At 37.4% G+C, this 19,131-nt stretch overlaps 1 protein-coding gene across 5 annotated transcripts in view; it reads left to right on the forward strand.

Moving 5' to 3' along the window:
• The window catches only part of ITGB3BP (integrin beta 3 binding protein (beta3-endonexin)), a 106,643-nt gene that overhangs the window by 12,648 nt on the left and 74,864 nt on the right, over positions 1-19,131 (forward strand). For 4 of the 5 annotated variants that reach the window (XR_824728.1, XM_010833900.1, XM_010833899.1 and 1 more), the window contains exon 2: positions 7,841-7,883. Coding sequence is in view for 4 of the 5 variants with exons in the window: in XM_010833900.1 (XP_010832202.1) it covers positions 7,841-7,883 (43 nt within the window). In the remaining variant the exon portion in view is untranslated. The remainder of the gene's footprint in view (positions 1-7,840; positions 7,884-19,131) is intronic. The other variant, XM_010833898.1, reaches the window with a different exon arrangement.

Genomic DNA, 19,131 nt, shown 5'->3' on the forward strand with positions numbered 1-19,131 from the left:
ACGCTTACTCCTTGGAAGGAAAGTTATGACCAACCTAGATAGCATATTCAAAAGCAGAGACATTACTTTGCCAACAAAGGTTCATCTAGTCAAGGCTATGGTTTTTCCTGTGGTCATGTATGGATGTGAGAGTTGGACTGTGAAGAAGGCTGAGTGCCGAAGAATTGATGCTTTTGAAGTGTGGTGTTGGAGAAGACTCTTGAGAGTCCCTTGGACTGCAAGGAAATCCAACCAGTCCATTCTGAAGATCAGCCCTGGGATTTCTTTGGAAGGAATGATGCTAAAGCTGAAACTCTAGTACTTTGTCCACCTCATGTGAAGAGTTGACTTACTGGAAAGGACTCTGATGCTGGGAGGGATTGGGGGCAGGAGGAGAAGGGGATGACAGAGGATGAGATGCCTGGATGGCATCCCTGACTCAATGGACATGAGTCTGGGTGAACTCCGGGAGTTGGTGATGAACAGGGAGGCCTGGCGTGCTGTGATTCATGGGGTTGCAAAAAGTCAGACATGACTGAGCGACTGAACTGAACTGAACTGATACAGGGTCTCTAACATTTTCAGTAGATCATAAAAAAAAAAAAAATTGTATATGTATATATAGAGAATGGTAAAGCAACTGGGACAAAATGTAATAAGTATTAAAGTCTGGGTCAAGGATAACAAAAACTTATTCCTAATTTTTTTTTTTTTTTTTTGAGTGCTTAGGTCTATAGCATTAGATTATATGGACTTGATTGGATTAGATGATTCCCTTCTTTCTAGTCTGCCTGCAGTGCGGGAGACCCAAGTTCAGTCCCTGGGTTGGAAAGATCCCCTGGAGAAGGAAATGGCAGGCCACTCCAATATTCTGCCTGGAAAATCCCATGGACGGAGAAGCCTGGCAGGCTACAGTCCACTGGGTCACAGAGTCAGACATGACTAACAACTTCCACTTTCATAGTTGTTTTACAATACTATGTTGGTTCCTGTTGTACATACAACAAAGTAAATCAGCTCTGTGTATACGTATTCGAATCCCTCTTGGGCCTCCCACCCACCCCCAGTCCGTCCTACCCACTTGGCATTATAGTAGAGCATCAAGCTGAGCTCCGTGTGCTGTACTGCAGGTTTCTGGTACAGATAACTTAGAATGTTTTTAACTTTAAAATATATAAAAATTAAATTACCCCTCAAACTACTCATCAAATTGTTTTTTAACTTGCTCTGTAACAAGAGAAGCCACTGCAATGAGAAGCCCTCTTGCCACAACTAGAGAAAGTCCGTGAGCATCAATGGAGACCCAGTGTAGCCATATACAAATAAATAGAAATAAACATTTAAAAATGCTAATGGATGGGTTAAACAGTAAATTAAACGCAATTAAAGAATTGTAAACTAGAAGATTGACCTGAAGAAACTGTGCAAAAAGTAGCATAGAGATTAATGATAAGAAATAGATGTTTAGACATATTAAAAATGGAATAGAAAATCTAAGATTTCTTCTAGAGGGATTCGCAGAAAGGTAGAATCAAGGAGAACCAGTATTTGGAGAGATTATGGCTTAGATTTTTCCAGAACTGATAAGATACAAATCCACATAAAGAGACTGCTTTAGATACAAACCGACATGGTTGTGTGCTTAGTCGCTCAGTCATACATGACTCTTTTTGACCCTTTGCACTATAGCCCTCCAGGCTCCTCTGTCCATGCAATTTTTCAGGAAAGAATACTGGAGCAGGTTGCCATTTTTCTTCTCCAGGAGATTTTCTCAACGCAAGGATCAAACTCGTGTCTTCTGTGTCTCCTCATTGCGGGCAGATTCTTTACCCTGTGAGCTATTTGGGGAAGCCCAGTTCTCTATCAGTCTTTTGATAGAGAAACTTTTGACACCATAAACATGTTGCCCAATAACTGGTCATGGTTTGGGCCAGTTTTATCATTAAGAATAGCAAGATTAATCATTAGTTACTTTCATGTGGTAACCATATTTCTGTGTGCATTGGAGTGATAGTCCCACTTACCCATACTGTGATAGTGAATTATTATATGACCTCTGTGAATGTTGAACACAAAAGAGCATAAACTTGAGTGAAAGGGAGAATGCAAAAGAGATGGGAGATTCTTATTCCTTCTTTGCTTATTCCCATATGTAGAATGAAAAACATCATTTTAGATTTCTTAATTTATATCTTTAAGAGTCACATGGGATGTGAATTTGGCCATTGCCTTTAGTCAAAGGATTTCTAAGGGTCTCATAAGCATATTGCATAATCTTCTAAACACTCTTCATGTAGTTGTAGCTGGCAGTAATATCTCCATTATAGAGAGGAGTAAATGGAAGCACGGTATACCAAATGATATTTTTATATCCATCAGAAATGTCTTACTGGTTTACAGGCCAGTATTACTATCAACTTTATGAAGCTTAGTGAGATTATGTGATTTGCCCAACCTTAGAGAAAGGATTTGGCATAACATCAAGGCTCCCTGAGTCTTATCTGCCTTACTAATTTTATCTCCTCCCCACACATACACACTTAGCCTCAGCTCTGCTACTCAAATCATATTTAATCCAATGTTTTAAAAGTCCTGTAAGGGATGATGGATAACTGTTAGTCACAATTGTGGTTACTTATGAGGGGAAAAAAAGGCTGAACAGGATGGGACAAAAGAAAGGTTTGGCAGGAGGTGGGGGTAGATGAAACACATCTCCCATCCAAGTTCTAACCAGCTCGGACCCTGATTAGCTTCTGAGGTCAGATGAGATTGGGTGCATTCAGGGTGGTATGGCCATAGACAGATGGCAAACTTCTATTTGTTCAGTGATGGTTACAAGTGTGGTTGCCTTATAATAATCCATTAAGCAATATATTTGTTTAATGTTAAAAAAGAGAAAGTCCTGTAAGGGAACCTTAACTCATGTAGCTTCATGAGTCTTTGAAGTATCATTCCTGGTTCTTAATTAAAAATCAAATGATAGTTTATTTTTTTCTAGAACAACTTTTTAAAAAAATATTGTAACTGCTATTAGTAATGTTGTATACTAAAACTCATGCATTTGTTCTGTTCTGATGAATTGTTATTCATTTGCCAAGTCATGTCTGATTCTTTGTGCCCTCATGGACTGTAGCCTACCAGGCTCCTCTGTTCATGAGATTTTCCAGGCAAGAATACTGGAGTGAATTACTATTTCCTTCTCCACGGGCTCTTCCTGAATCAGTGATCCAATCCGTGTCTCCTGCATTGGAAGGCAGATTCTTTACTACTGAACTAGCTAGAAGCCCTCTGATGAGTTAGAGAATCCTAGTCAGGATATTACCATGTGGTAAGCTAAATAAAATAGTGGAAGATGGTCTTAAAGAGTAATATGGCTAATTCTATACAGTTACTCTCTGCCTGTTGATATAAAACCATATTCTTTATCTTTCTTAAATCCTCACCAGCAGTAGTGCTGGTAGCAAACAGAATTTTGATCCCAGTGAATCTAAACCTAGGACACCTAAAGCTGGACTTACATTCAAATTGTGGGCATAGGTGTAGATACGGGTTAAGGTGGAAATGAAGAAAACCTGTAGAATTTAAAGTTACCCATAAGAGGGGTGTAATTAGGAAATAATAGGTGGGATGTAATTAGTATATAGTGAGGCTTCCCTGGAGACTCAGTGGTAAAGAATCTGCCTGCCAATGCAGGAGACACATATTCAGTCCCTGAGTTGAGACTATACTTGAGAAGGAGATGTCAACCCACTCCAGTATCCTTGCCTGGGAAGTACTATGGACAGATGGGCCTGGGAGGCTACAGTTCATGTGCTCACAAAAGAGTCAGACATGACTTAGTTAAAGTGTAGTTCTGTGGCATTTAAGTATAGGTAACCCTTGAGTTATTTGGGGATTAAGGACACCAGTTACAGTTCACTTATAGCTTTACAATCAGCATTGCGTATCCCTTGTTCCACATCCACGGATTCAACCAGCTATGGTTTGTGTAGTACTACAGTACGTATTTGTTGGAAAAATAAAGCTCAAGTATAGGTGGATCCTCGCAGTTCAAACTCATGTTGTTCAAGGATCAACTGTACATTCACATAGTTGTATAACTGTCACCATCATTCATTTCCAAAACTTTTTTTTATCTTGCAGAACTGAGATTTTCTGTCTGTTGAACAGTAACTCCCTATTCACCTCTCCTCCCAGCCCCTGGTGACTACCTTTCTATTTTCTATCTTTATGAATTGACTACTTTAAGCACCTCACTTGAATGGAATTATATAGTATTTGTCCCTTTTTGATTGGCTTTTTCACTAGCATAATGTCTTCAAGGTTCATCCGTGTTGTAGCATGTGGAATTTCTTTCCCTTTAAGGCTGAATAATATTCCCTTGTGTGTGGTGTGTGTGTGATTGTGTGTATTCACACACAGATATAGATATAGATATAGATATATAGATATATAGATATGCCAAATTTGTTTTACATATTCCTCCGTCCACAGACACTTGCACTGCTTTCAGCTTTTGGCTGTTGTCAGTGATGCTGTTATGAACATGAATGTACAGATGTGTCCCTGCTTTTAGTTCTTTCGGGTATATGTTCAGAATTGGGATTGCTGGATTATATGTTAATTCTATGTTTAATTTTTTGAGGAACTGCCAAACTATTTCTATAGCAGCTGTACCATTTTACAGTCCTATCAGCATAAGAGTTCCAGTTCTGCATCCTGGCAAACCCCTGTTTTCTAGGGGTTTTTGGGGGGTGGGGTGGGGTTGATAGTAGTCATCCTAATGACTTGTGGTGTTATCTTGTGGTTCTGATTTGCATTTCCCTAATATTATTGATGTTGAGCATCATTTCTTGTGTTTTCCACCCACTTGTATATCTTTTTCAGAGAAATGTCTATTTGAGTTCTTTGCCTGTTTTGACATGCCCCTTTTTTAAAACCAGTGAAAGTCACTCTGTCATGTCTGACTCTTTGCGACTATACAGTCCATGGAATTCTCTAGGCCAGAATACTGGAGTGGGTAGCCTTTCCCTTCTCCAGGGGATCTTCCCAACCCAGGAATCAAACTGGGGTCTCCTGCATTGCAGGCAGATTCTTTACCAACTGAGCTATCAGGGAAGCCCTGATAAAACCAGGTTCAATTCCTAGATTGGAAAGATCTGCTGAAGAAGGGATAGGCTACCCACTCCAGTATTCTTTGGCTTCCCTTGTGGCTCAGCTGGTGAAGAATCTGCCTACAATGTGGGAGACCTGGGTTCAATCCCTGGATGGGGAAGATCCCCTGGAGAAGGGAAAGGCTATCCACTCCAGTGTTGTGGCCTGGAGAATTCTGTGGCCCGTATAGTCCGTGGGGTCACAAAAAGTCGGACACGACTGAGTGACTTAAATTTTTTTAAAACCAAGGTAGTAACCACAAGAGATACTTATTTATTACTTTATAGAACTACCAGAGATAGATCACTTTTAATTGCTAATTAATACTGGTAGCAGATGAATAAATACTTTCGGAAAATATTTGTATATATAAACATGTAATCAAGTTTTGCCTATCCTTTGTGCATTTCATCCATCTCTTTCTGTTTCTGTTAACACAGTCCTAATCCATTTAACATCATCTCATGTTTGTGCTACTGTTGGTTGTTTTTTCAAAAAGGTAAAAGCATTTAGTGGGTGCTTAATTTGATAATTTATATCTTGACACTGGGCCCAGTTCTAACAGAATGGTAAAAATAGATGTTCATAAATTCCTGTAGTAGTTTGCTCTTCTTTACCTCTTCTTTAGCACCTCCCCCTCAATTCAACAAGGATTTATTGGGATGTGAAATCTGAGTTTCCCTGAGATTGTGTGATAGTGGATAAATCACACCAAGTCTTCCCTATTGGATGAACCAAATAATCTCTTAGGTCCCTCCTAGTCTTGTCTGGTAAATGTCTTTATGATTTTTGTAAATATTACCAGCTTTTGGTCATTAGATGCCTGAATTATCTGAAAACCACGTTACCCACAATAAACCATGTTTTTAGATTTTCACTGAAGAGAGGGGAAGATAACAGTCTAACTCAAATTACTTTCTTATTTACTATCATATATCTCCTTGGGCTTCTTCTTAGATCAATGTCAGACCTAACTAGAAACCTTTTAAATACAAGCATTTAGTTTTCTAAGAGTTAGCCATCACTCATAAAGCAATATAGTATTTTGAGCAGTTAATGTCAGGGTGGGGTTTGTTTACTTCTGAAAAGTCGTATTGCATCTTAACAGCATGTAAAAACAAAGGCTAAAACTGTACTGTGTACTTTTAGTTTTTGATTTCTACTTTTGAAGTTTTATGGGCTTCCCTTGTGGCTCAGCTGGTAAAGAATCTGCCTGCAATGCCAGGGACCTGGGTTTGATCCCTGGGTTGGGAAGATCCCCTAGAAAAGGGAAAGGCTACCCACTCCAGTATTCTGGCCTGGAGAATTCCACAGACTGTGTAGTCCATGGGATCGCAAAGAGTTGGACACAACTGAGCAACTTTCATTTTCACTTTCACTTTGAAGTTTTATAAATACAAAAACGTCTCACACACCTGAATAGGGTAATATATATTCCAAAACTAAATATGTGTATTTTTTTGAATTAAATGCCATTTTTATTTGTTCATACCTCTGTTCACTTGCTTTATTGAGAATTCACATTAAATTGATTTCAAGTGGACTTCTAAAAGATATGAGTAATTCTTCAAACCAATTTAGTTAATCTTAAGAAATAATGTTATATGTTAGGCTAATGTAAATATAATAGCAAAATTAAATGAACTATTCTAGATAAACTTTTGTATTTAACATTTATTGCTGAATAATTTTTATAAATTGTCTATTTCTTCTATTTTTGCTCCTGTCACTTGTTCGAAATTCAGTAGTCAGTTATTTATGAATAGTCATTTTTTAGGATCTATGATTTTTTTTTGTTTTCTGTAATATAAGCTATAATAAATTTTTTTCTTTATGCTCAAATTCTCTAATATTTTAAGTAATTTAATTACTTTTTCTCAGAGATTAGGAAGATACTTTTAATGCTGCGTTTGTCACTGGGAAAACTAGTTTTAATTTATATTGACCTTTTTCTCCTTTGAGCATTTAGTCTGCTTTCAATAAAATGTTGATGACTGCTCTTTAGAAGACAGCTGTACGAAATAAAGTATTATAAATATTCAGCTTTCCTTTCTAAGCTTTGTCACCAACAGCTGGGCATCCAGTTTAGCAGAACAGATTTTGCACAGAGAGAGCCTGGCATGTTCCTGAATCAGTATAGTGAAGGAGACAAAAAAGTAGTTTCTTATGGATTGGGGACTTATAAAGACATAGAGCATCTGTTCCTCAGTTTAGTCATAGTCTGGTTGCACTGAATCATGTTTAAAGCTAGAATAATGTGTAAAACTTTTTCACCTTGCTCATACCTTTATTTTAATATCTAGTGTATTATTTTTGCAAATAAAATGCTTTCAACATCTCCATTGAAGGTATGTAAATGATTTTGCTCTTGTCTATAATTTTTCGTTAGTGATATTTTAAAACACACAAAGATACTAATTTTTTACTAAGATTATTTTATTATATAACTTTAATGTTTGAATTGTATGATAGTGCATATATATACAACTCATATATGAAAATCCATTTAAATATTTAATTATGATTTCATCTTGATATATGCTATTAAACAGTTTCCTCATTGTGAAAATTGCTTTCTTCATAGGTATTCTACTTTAGTTGGTGAAAGTAACTTAAAATGGAATCTTTGTTTATACAGATTACTCTTAAATACTTGGCTATTTGAAGCATATTAAATCTAAGATGTCTTTAAATATTTTGTTTGCAGTGTTAAAAGATCACTGAAATTGGATGGTATGTTAAAAGCAGATGTAAGTATTTACTTGTGAATTTGTAGTTGCATGATAACATAATAAGATTGTATTTTTATTTTTTTAACAGCTAATTTTCTCTTATACTAAATGTAAGAAGTATCAGAAACTCCTGTGACATAATTGTTATTGTTATACACCATTTTCTACATATAAAGTTTGTAATATATGGAAATTCCTTGCAGGCTTGATATTTTTATTTAAGCGACAAATTATTTAGAAGCCTTAATGAAGTAATTTAGTAGAAAAAAATGCTTTGCAACTTAAATGCAGTTAAATAAAAATGGAACAGTGACAGTGCTTTAATCTACATTCTGTAATCTGCTAAATTGAAATAAAACATTAACAACATTTTTATATCAAAAAGGTACCTACCCCCTCACCTCACTGACATGATTAAACATAAAATACTAGCACTGTAATAACTTTCACCATGGTTATCACAATAAGAATAAAATTGTACTGTTGCTGTTACATTTTATAAATCTTGTCGTAGCACATTCCCAATACCAGCATATCATGACATATGCTAGTTTAGTATCTGTTTATTATCTTTTCATACCAACAGTGGATCTAGATACAAACACTAATACTAGCATACTTATGGCCTTAGTAATTTTAAATGCAAATAAATTGGTGAGAAAGTAAATTAAAATAAATAGCTAGTCAATAAATGGGCTCCTATATGAGATCCCATATGAGAATGCCATTTCAACAAATGGGTTTTGTATGGAATTTCTCTTCAGAAGACTGGTATTCAACAATTTACCATTTTTAAAACTTCCTAGATGCTTTTCTAAAAAATTTAAACAAAGGTGGCAAAATACTGCATTGCCACTAAAAAAATCATTAGCGGTGTAATTAGCAATTTAAAACACCATTATCCAACTTGTTCGGTACAGAATGCAGCTGTGACTGTAATTTTGCATCTGTTTCTTTGGTCAGAATGGTGTTTTGGTAGATGAGTAGTCCAGCTTGAAATGAAATACAGTTCTTCTCTGCCCCAAGACTGTTCTTTGGGAGGTGGTAACACCATTTGAATGAAAGAGAATGGCCATTTAGGAATTCATCCTTTTCATAAAGTACAGTTGTCATGGATAGCTTTCTATCTAATTTCTTCCCAGATTAGGATGTATCAAGGTAGCCAGTGAAACAGTGAATATCCTGTATTAGAAAAATACATTGTTATGTTTGGCCCAGTTCTGTACCTTTAAACCAGTTGACAGTACCACATGGCCACCGACTGCTAAATGCAGATTCCTTAAATCCTAGCTAGGGCCTTCAACATTTCTATTTTCTAACCTATTTCTAATATTTATTATTATTTCTGATATTTTCAGCTTTTGTACTTTTGCCTCATCATTTATTTGCAGCTCTGTCTTAGATCTCACAACTTTTGCTCTGGCGCTACATCTAGGCTTCTCTCCTTAGCTATATTTATGCATCTGTCTACTCCAGTAATTAGCCCTGAAGCAGCCTGGTTCCCAAGAATCTACCTATATGCCAGTGATTCCACTGAGGCTGCCTTAGCCCATGCAAAGGAAAATCAGACATTTAAAACATCACCTATAAGTCGTCTACTACTACTACCACGACGTCGCTTCAGTCATGTCCGACTCCATGCAACCCCATAGATGGCAGCCTGCCAGGCTCCCCCGTCCCTGGGATTCTTCAGGCAAGAACACTGGAGTGGGTTGCCATTTCCTTCTCCAATGAATGAAGGTGAAAAGTGAAAGGGAAGTCTCTCAGTCATGCCTGACTCTTAGCGACCCCATGGACTGCAGCCCACCAGGCTCCTCCATCCATGGGATTTTCCAGGCAAGAGTACTGGAGTGGGGTGCCATTGCCTTCTCTGACCTATAAGCACCTAATTGCTTTGAAGCTACAGAGGAACTTGTAGAAACTTTGTGCTCATTTTGCCTTACCAGCATGATGCTGAAAGAAGACAACTGTGGTATTGAAGGAAAGGAGATGGCTCTTAAATCCTAGTTGGTTGAAGTGTAGTCTGTTCATCTTAAACATCTAGTGTTTGCTCTCCCAGAGATGTTTGGAACTAGCAAATCCCAGTGTTCCCAATGTGGCTATGGACCTTCATGAAGATAATGCTCCATGATGTTAGGGCAAGTCTGCAAAAGTAATTTTCCTTATGATTCCCCTAATAGGAGAAACTGAGGTATGGCTCATCCCCTGTGATCCTCCATTTCATATATAGTGTGTATACTATAAGTACCACTATTTGCTAGTCCTCCCAAATTGTTGAGGGTAGTGAGGAGTGATAAAGATTTTGATTTCTCAACACCTACAGTATTGGGGTTGCTCAAGTTATTACCCTTCAAACACTGTTTTTAGATGAATTTTCAAAGACAAAGTTGAATTATTTATTACAAGTAATTTGAAAATTATTCATTACAAATAACTACCAGTGGCAGTTCAGATGAATTTGTAGGGACAGCTGTAACCTGCTCATATACCTAGCCAGCTTGACCTAATCTCTTTCAGGCTACCTCAGAGAAGGAACTGGAGAACAGATGCTGCAGATGGGAAGGGAAGGAGCATACTTCCTACCAGATCAGATCAGATCAGTCGCTCAGTCGTGTCCGACTGTTTGCGACCCCATGAATCGCAGCACGCCAGGCCTCCCTGTCCATCACCAACTCCCAGAGTTCACCCAGACTCACGTCCGTCCAGTCAGTGATGCCATCCAGCCATCTCATCCTCTGTCATCCCTTTCTCCTCCTGCCCCCATCCCTCCCAGCATCAGAGTCTTTTCCAATGAGTCAACTCTTCGCATGAGGTGGCCAAAGTACTGGAGTTTCAGCTTTAACATCATTCCTTCCAAAGAAATCCCAAGGCTGATCTCCTGCAGAACGGACTGGTTGGATCTCCTTGCAGTCCAAGGGACTCTCAAGAGTCTTCTCCAACACCACAGTTCAAAAACATCAATTCTTCGGCGCTCAGCCTTCTTCACAGTCCAGCTCTCACATCCATACATGACCACAGGAAAAACCATAGCCTTGACTAGACGAACCTTTGTTGGCAAAGTAATGTCTCTGCTTTTGAATATGCTATCTAGGTTGGTCATAACTTCCCTTCCAAGGAGTAAGTGTCTTTTAATTTCATGGCTGCAGGCACCATCTGTAGTGATTTTGGAACCCAGAAAAATAAAGTCTGACACTGTTTCCACTGTTTCCCCATCTATTTCCCATGAAGTGATGGGACCGGATGCCATGATCTTCGTTTTCTGAATGTTGAGCTTTAAGCCAACTTTTTCACTCTCCACTTTCACTTTCATCAAGAGGCTTTTGAGTTCCTCTTCACTTTCTGCCATAAGGGTGGTGTCATCTGCATATCTGAGGTTATTGATATTTCTCCCGGCAAAGGCCAACTTAATAGGCATTCTGCCAGAGGAATGGCAGTGCAGATTTAGGGGAAGTTTGCTGATTGGGACATGCATACCCAGTCGAAATTACTGCATTACCATTAGTAGGATACTCCTAAGTCTGATTATTCCCATTATCTCATCTCTCTGAGACAAAACTTTTCCTGACTCCTGAAATTAGAAAGAACATTGGATTTCAGGGCTTTAGAAAATATGACAGCTCACATTCTGTAGGCTCACTTATTGGTCTGGCTCATGTCTGCTCCTTTCTCCTCTCCTTCCCTCCTCTTCCCCTGCTTTTTTCCTTACCTTTTTATTACGTAAATTTTTGAACATACACTAAAGTAGAGACAATAATACAATGAAGTACCATGTAACCATCACCCATCTTCCAAAAGTATTAACATTTTGCTATTTTTGCTTCAACTATCTTTATATATGTATGTATATATTTACATATGTGTGTATGTATCTGTATATTTTTCCCTGGAATTTTACAAATCTCACACATGTTATTTCATTAGAATATTCTTCAGTATGAATTTTTAACAGATAATGACTTCTTTCATAACTATAGTGCCACTATCATAACTTATAAAATAAGAAGTAACTCCTTAATAATATCTTTTACGCAGTCCATATTCACATTTCTATGGTTGTTTTAAAATGTCCTTTTTTATTAAAATCAGGATCCAAACAAGATTTCCACATTGTAATGGTTTTTATGTATCATAAGTCTTTTTTTTGCACCAAGTCTTTTAAAATCTTTTAAAATCTCACTTTTTTTTTTTTTTAATCTCACTCTTTTTCTTACAATTTATCTTTTGGAAAAAAACTGAAATATTTTTTCCATAAGTGTATTTCACATTCTAGAGTTTATTGTTTTCTTGTATTCTTTAGAAAAGTGATTTCTCTATTCACATTTCTCTATTTCACAATTCACATTTCTTCACATTTCATATAAAATGTCATTAAAGCTAGAGGCTTGATTAGATTCTGGTTCATATTTTTGCTAAGAATGCCTCATAGGTAGTCTTTGTATTTCCTGTTGCATCACTTCCACAAGTACAAAGTGGTCTTGGTTTCAAGTGTTGCCAGCCTGATTCACCCATAGTAAAATTCTCAATCTTCTAATGTTTTTTTTAATTCATTGATGATTATTTTATAGTTCCTTATTTCACTACAGTTACCAAATACTGATCCCTTTTTTGCCTTTTGATTTTGGAGAATTTTGATTATAGAGAATGAGCTGCCTACTGTACAGCTTCAGTAAGTATCAACACAAGGCTAATATTGTTTCATATATGCTCCCATGCATACTTCAGTATCCCCTGTACTAGATTATTTGAAGCAAATCTCAAACATCATCCATATCATCCATAAATACTCCAGTAATTATTTTTAAAAGATAGACTTTAAAAAAGGTATAATAGTATTATATCCCACTTCCACCTCTGCTATGATCTCTGCAAAAAAAATCTCTCTGAAAATTAACATTAATTCCTTAAGTGGACATCTTTGCTCACATTCTCCCAATTATCTCATATACCTTTTGACAGTTCAATTCTTTTAAATTTTAGCATTTTTTATTCACATATAATGTAAAATTCATAATTTAAAAGTATACACCAGTGATTTATTATGTACTCATTACATTGTGCAGTCATCATCACTATCTGATTTCAGAACATTTCCACCACCCCAAAAACAAATCCATACCTATTAGCAGTTAGTTTCAATTCCCTCCTCCTCTCATTCCCTGGCAACTACTAATTTATTTGCTGTTTCTGTGGATTTGCCTATTCTGGCCATATTATATAAATGGAATCATACAATATGTGGCCTTTGGTGACTGACTTCTTTCATTTAGCATAACATTTTCAAGTTTTATCCAAGGTTTATCACATGAACAGTACTTCATTCCTTTTTATGGCTCAATCTTATTCTTTTGTATGGGTATATCACCTTTTGTTTTTCTGTTCCTCAGCTGAAGAATGGGCTTGCATTCTTCAGTGCTGCTAGTGGTGAAGAAACCCCCTGCCAATGCAGGAGACACAGGTTCTATCTCTGGGTTGGGAAGATCCCCTGGAGGAAAGCATGGCAACCCACTTCAGTATTCCTGCCTGGAGAATCTCAGACAGAGGAGCCTGGCAGGCTTTGGTCTATAGGGTTGCGAAGAGTCAGACATGACTGAAGCGACGTAGCACACACATACAGCTGAAGGACCTTTGAGTTGTTTCCACTTCATTACTATTACAAATACTGTATATAACATTCTTGTACAGCATTTTGTATGAATGTGTTTTCAGTTTTCTTATATACCTGGGGTGGAATTGTTGAGTCATATGGTGATTCTAACTTTTTACAAAATTGCTAAAGTCTTTTCTACAGCATTTTACATCCCCACTAACAGTATGTAAGGGTTCCAGTTTATCCACATCCTCCTCAACATTTCTTATTATCTGACTTTTTGATTCTAGCCATCCTACTGGGTGTGAAGTCATATCCTGTTGTGGTTTTCATTTGCATTTCCCTGGTAATATTGAACATCTTTTCCTGTGCTAATTGGCCATCTGTATATTTTCTTTGGTGAAATATCTTCAAATCTTTGCCCATTTTTTAATTGGGTTGTCTTTTTACTGTTGAGTTGTAAGAATTCTTTATATATTCTCAACACTGTTACCTTATCAGATATATGATTTGCACGTACTTTCATCAGTTCTGTGGATTGTCTTTCTTGATAGACTCCTTTGATACACAAAAGTTTAAAATTTTGATGAAGTCCAACTTATTTTTTCCTTTGATGGCTTGTGCAACCTATAGTAATGCCAACTTCCACTATATTTCTTTCTAGGAGTTTTATAGTGTTTAGCACATATGTTAAAAATCTAATAGATAATAGAGTTCATTTTTGACATGGTGTGATATTAGGGGCATGTAGTTCATTTGTCCTAGCAATGTTTGTTAAAAAGCTATTACTTCCCCCATTGAATGGCCTTAGAACTCTTATTGAAGATTAGTTGACTATAAATATATTGTTGGGGGCCGGCGTGAGGTACTCCGCCCGTGGCAAAGGTCATGAGGAAGGAGGCTCGACATAAGCAAAGGCAGGATCGAGCCTCAGGAGTACCCCTGGAAATCCTCGAGCATCTACCCCCATAACCAGAGCCTGCCTACTTTGCTACTTTGTGCTCTCACCTACACCTCTGACTTTACGGGGGGCTGTCCCCCACCACCTCTTTTGGAGAAGGAGTTAACTTAGAGCTCATGTTAATAATAATTCCTGGGCGTGATAGGAGTGTTTCAACCTACAAACTCCTCAAACTCTACAAACCTACAAACTGCCTGCAGGCTTGTCCGGCCACATGTGATTGCTCACAGCCTCCCAACCGTGAGAGGCACGAGATGCTTTAAACCTTCTAAAAACAGGTTCCTTAGAAAAGTTAGAAAACTATTAGTGTAAGTATAATGGGCTGATTAGAAATTGTATTGGTGAAGGGTTTTTCATTTGTTGAGCCAATGTTTGTTGCTAAGTCTCCACATCCCCTGCCCTTACACACATTAATGAATATATAGAAGAAATAAGTATTAACCTTTGATATTAATCACGTTAGACCTTAGGCTAAGTAAATTCTTTCCTTAACTAAAACCCACTACACCCTCACCCTATAGGAACGTAACTTTATTTGGGTGGCGTCTGTTTTAAGACTAATCACCCCTGGAGAAATAAGTGTCCTTGTTGACTGACTGCTGTCACAAGGAGAGGGTCATAAATTGTCAGCAGGCCCCCTGGCCAGAAGATGATGTAACACCCCTAAGACCTCTGTATACATTTGTATGAAGCACCTGACTTTGATAAAAGTCAGGACTGCTGACCCCACGTGACTTTTGCATAACATCTCAGTGTATAAAAGTAGACCATGGAAAATAAAGAATTGGGATCAGTTTCTCAAAATACTGGTCTCCCCATGTCGCGCTCTCTCTTACACTCTGGCTGAGTCTCCATCTGGAGCGCGGAACCCGCCACGCTTACTAATTTTGCCTGGGCTTCTAAGATCCAACCGGGGAGGCCTCAGTATCTCCTCTCTTTCGGGAGAACAGAAGGATGCCTGCGGCCTACATAAGTGGTGCAAGCTTCTTGTCTTGAAGTTTTATTGGTCTCCCGCGTAAACCGAGCTACTCAGCCTCTTTTCTCCACTGAATCTTCCTACTGAGCTATCCTCATTCTATTACTCTTTACATCTTTAATTAATATCTAATTGAAGCTATTGAATCCTGATCCTCGCCGACGCCGTCCACGCTTCGAATTCCCTGGATCAACCGGGGCTGGACCCCGGCAATATATGAATTTATTTCTGGACTCTCAAGTCTATTCCATTTGTCTACACATCTGACCTTATGCCACCACCATGCTGTGTTTCAAAATAAAAAGTTTTTTAATTACTATAAATTTGAAATTAAGAAATATGAGTCTTCCAACTTTGTTCTCTCTGTTGCAGAGATTGGGCTATAGTTTTCTTTTAAGGTATTCATCTGGTTTTGCTATCAGAGTAATGCTGGTCTCATAGAATGAGGTAGAAAGTGTTCCCTGCTTTTTTATAGAATTTGAGAAGAATTGATGTCACTTCTTTAAATGCTGGTAGAATTCACCAGTGAAGCTCTCTGGCGTTACAGTTTTCTTTTTCACAAGTATTCTGAATTAATCTAATCTGTTTTCTTGCTTTTAATGTGTTCCAGTTTTCCATTTCTCCATGATTCAGTCCTGGTGGGCTGTGTATTTTGGGGAATTTGTCCACTTCATCTAGATTAGCTAATCTGTTGGCATACAATTGTTCATAGTATCCCCTTATAATTCCTTTTATTTCTCCAAGGTTGGTTGTAATATCTTCCCCCTCATTCCTGATTTTAGTAATTTGAATCTTATTTCTTTCTTGGTCAGTCTAGATAAAGGTTTGTTGGTTTTTTTTTTTTTTTCCCCCCCAAAGAACCAACTTTTGAATTCATTGATCTTCTCTTTTTTCTTATTTTCCATTTCATTTGCTTTCTCCTTAATATTTTTTTTCTTCTAGTGTCTTTGGGTTTAGTCTATTCCTTTTCTAATTTCTTAAGTTGAAAGCTTAGGTTATTGATTTGAGAGCTTTCTTCTTTTTTTAATGTAAGTGTTTAAATCTTTCTCTGAGTACTACTTCCATCCTATAAGTTTTTATATATGTTATGATTCATTTTCATTCTCTTCAATATGTTTTCTAATTTCCATTTTGATTGGTTGTCTAGGAGTATGTTATTTAATTTCTATAAATTTATTTTCCAAATGTCTTTATGTTTTTAATTTGTAATTTTAAATTCTGTTGTGATTAGAAACTATTCTTTATATGATTCTAATTTTTTTCACATTTACTGAGTGGTTTTTTTTTTTTTGCTGCTTAACATATGTTCTGTCCTGGCTAATATTACGTGTGCACTTGAGAAGAATGTGTATTCTGCTATTGTTGGATGGAGGGCTCGATAGATATGTGTTAGGTCTAACTGGTATATAGTATTGTTCAAGTCTTCTGTTTCCTTGCTGATTTTTTTGTCTAGTTGGTCTATCTATTATTGAAAATGGGGCATTGAAGTTTCCGCTATTATTTTTCTTTTTCTTCCTTCAGTTCTGTCAGTTTTTGCTCCTTGTATTTTGGGGCTCTCTTGTTAGATGTGTGTGTGTTTATAAATTTTTTATCCTCTTTTCTTTCAGTATCAGTACGTCTTTATTCATTGAGTTTTCTTGGCGAGAAGAGGAAAGGGAAAAAGGATCAGCATATAGCAGAAACATAATAGTAAACCTATTGCAGAAAGGAAAGAAAGTATCTAGTACAACCAAGAACACACACTGCTGATAGAGTCACCAAAGGTCAAGGGAGCTCAGTTTTCTCTAGTTCAGGAGTGAGAAGAAGGAATCAGGGAAAGAACAGAGGATCAGGCTATCCTTCCTTCCCTATAAATTCAAGAACTGGCACAAAGCTTTGGTGTCTAGTAGTAAAACATGGTGGAGAAGGCAATGGCACCCCACTCCAGTACTCTTGCCTGGAAAATCCCATGGATGAAGGAGCCTGGTAGGCTGTAGTCCGTAGGGTCACACAGAGTCGGACACGACTGAAGTGACTTAGCAGCAGCAGCAGCAGTAAAACATGGAGTTGTTAATTTGTCCATCTCTTATTAAACATAAATTTCAACTTAAGTTTTTTGTATCTGCATAAAGGCTGCTGAGTGACTTAAATATACATTCATCTTCCTCTCTTGGTTTCCCACCCCTTCTTTGTACATGAAAGCCTCCCATTTCTCCTCTCTTAATAGGAAATTAAGTAGATTTGGTTCATTCATATGCCAATGTAAGTTTTGGCATGAATCATATCAAGGAGTAGTCTTGACTCACAAGGTTTGGCACAAGGAATGACATTCCTAACGTCTTCAGGTTATTTTACACAAATCATTCAAAAGTTATGGAGATACTCAAGAATCACATGAATATGTCTATGTAAGGTAGGAGTCAAGCTTTTAGGAAAAATCTGGTTTAAAACAGGAAATAGGGAAAGGAGAAAAAAAGGATGACCCAAGGCTTTCACTTTTTTCCTCTTTGTTGTTTTTGTTTAGTTGCTAAGTCATGTCTTACTCTTTGTGACCCCTTGGACTATAGCCTGCCGGACTTCTCTGACCATGAAATTTCCCAGGGAAAAATACTGGAGTGAGTTGCCATTTCCTTCTCCATTTCTTCAACTTAGTGAGATATAATTGATCAAAATGTAAGATATTTGAAGTGTACAATGTGGTGATTTGATTTATAGATTGTGAACATGTATATTCATTGTGTGTACATATATGTGTGTGTGTCTTTTTTATACACACACACACATTGTGAAAGGATTGTTCCCATCAATTAATCCATCTATAACTTCAACTTTTTCTTTTTCTTTTTTGGTAAGAACATTTAAATTCTACCCTTCTAGCAGATTTCAGTTACTATATAATAGTGTTATTAGTTATAGTCACCATGCTGTCCATTAGATCCTCAGACCTTATTTATCTTACAATGGAAGTTTGTACCCTCTGTTCCTCCATCTCCCAGTGACTAAAAACCACTTTCCTACTGTCTGTTTCTGTGAATTAGACCTTTTTATTTTCTTTTTTTAATTTTATTTTATTTTTAAACTTTACAATATTGTATTAGTTTTGCCAAATATCGAAATGAATCTGCCACAGGTATACCTGTGTTCCCCACCCTGAACCCTCCTCCCTCCTCCCTCCCCATACCCTCCCTCTGGGTCGTCCCAGTGCACCAGCCCCAAGCATCCAGTATCGTCCATCAAACCTGGACTGGCAACTCGTTTCTTACATGATATTTTACATGTTTCAATGCCATTCTCCCAAATCTCCCCACCCTCTCCCTTTCCCACAGAGTCTAGAAGACTGATCTATACATCAGTGTCTCTTTTGCTGTCTCGTACACTGGGTTATTGTTACCATCTTTCTAAATTCCATATATATGTGTTAGTATACTGTATTGGTGTTTTTCTTTCTGGCTTACTTCACTCTATAATAGGTTCCAGTTTCATCCATCTCATTAGAACTGATTCAAATGTATTCTTTTTAATGGCTGAGTAATACTCCATTGTGTATATGTACCACTGCTTTCTTATCCATTCATCTGCTGATGGGCATCTAGGTTGCTTCCATGTCCTGGCTATTATAAACAGTGCTGCAATGAACATTGGGGTACACGTGTCTCTTTCCCTTCTGGTTTCCTCAGTGTGTATGCCCAGCAGTGGGATTGCTGGATCATAAGGCAGTTCTATTTCCAGTTTTTTAAGGAATCTCCACACTGTTCTCCATAGT

This window comes from Bison bison, unplaced genomic scaffold (genome assembly GCF_000754665.1).
Source record: "Bison bison bison isolate TAMUID 2011002044 unplaced genomic scaffold, Bison_UMD1.0 scf7180017863957, whole genome shotgun sequence".
NCBI classification, from domain to species: Eukaryota; Metazoa; Chordata; class Mammalia; order Artiodactyla; family Bovidae; genus Bison; species Bison bison.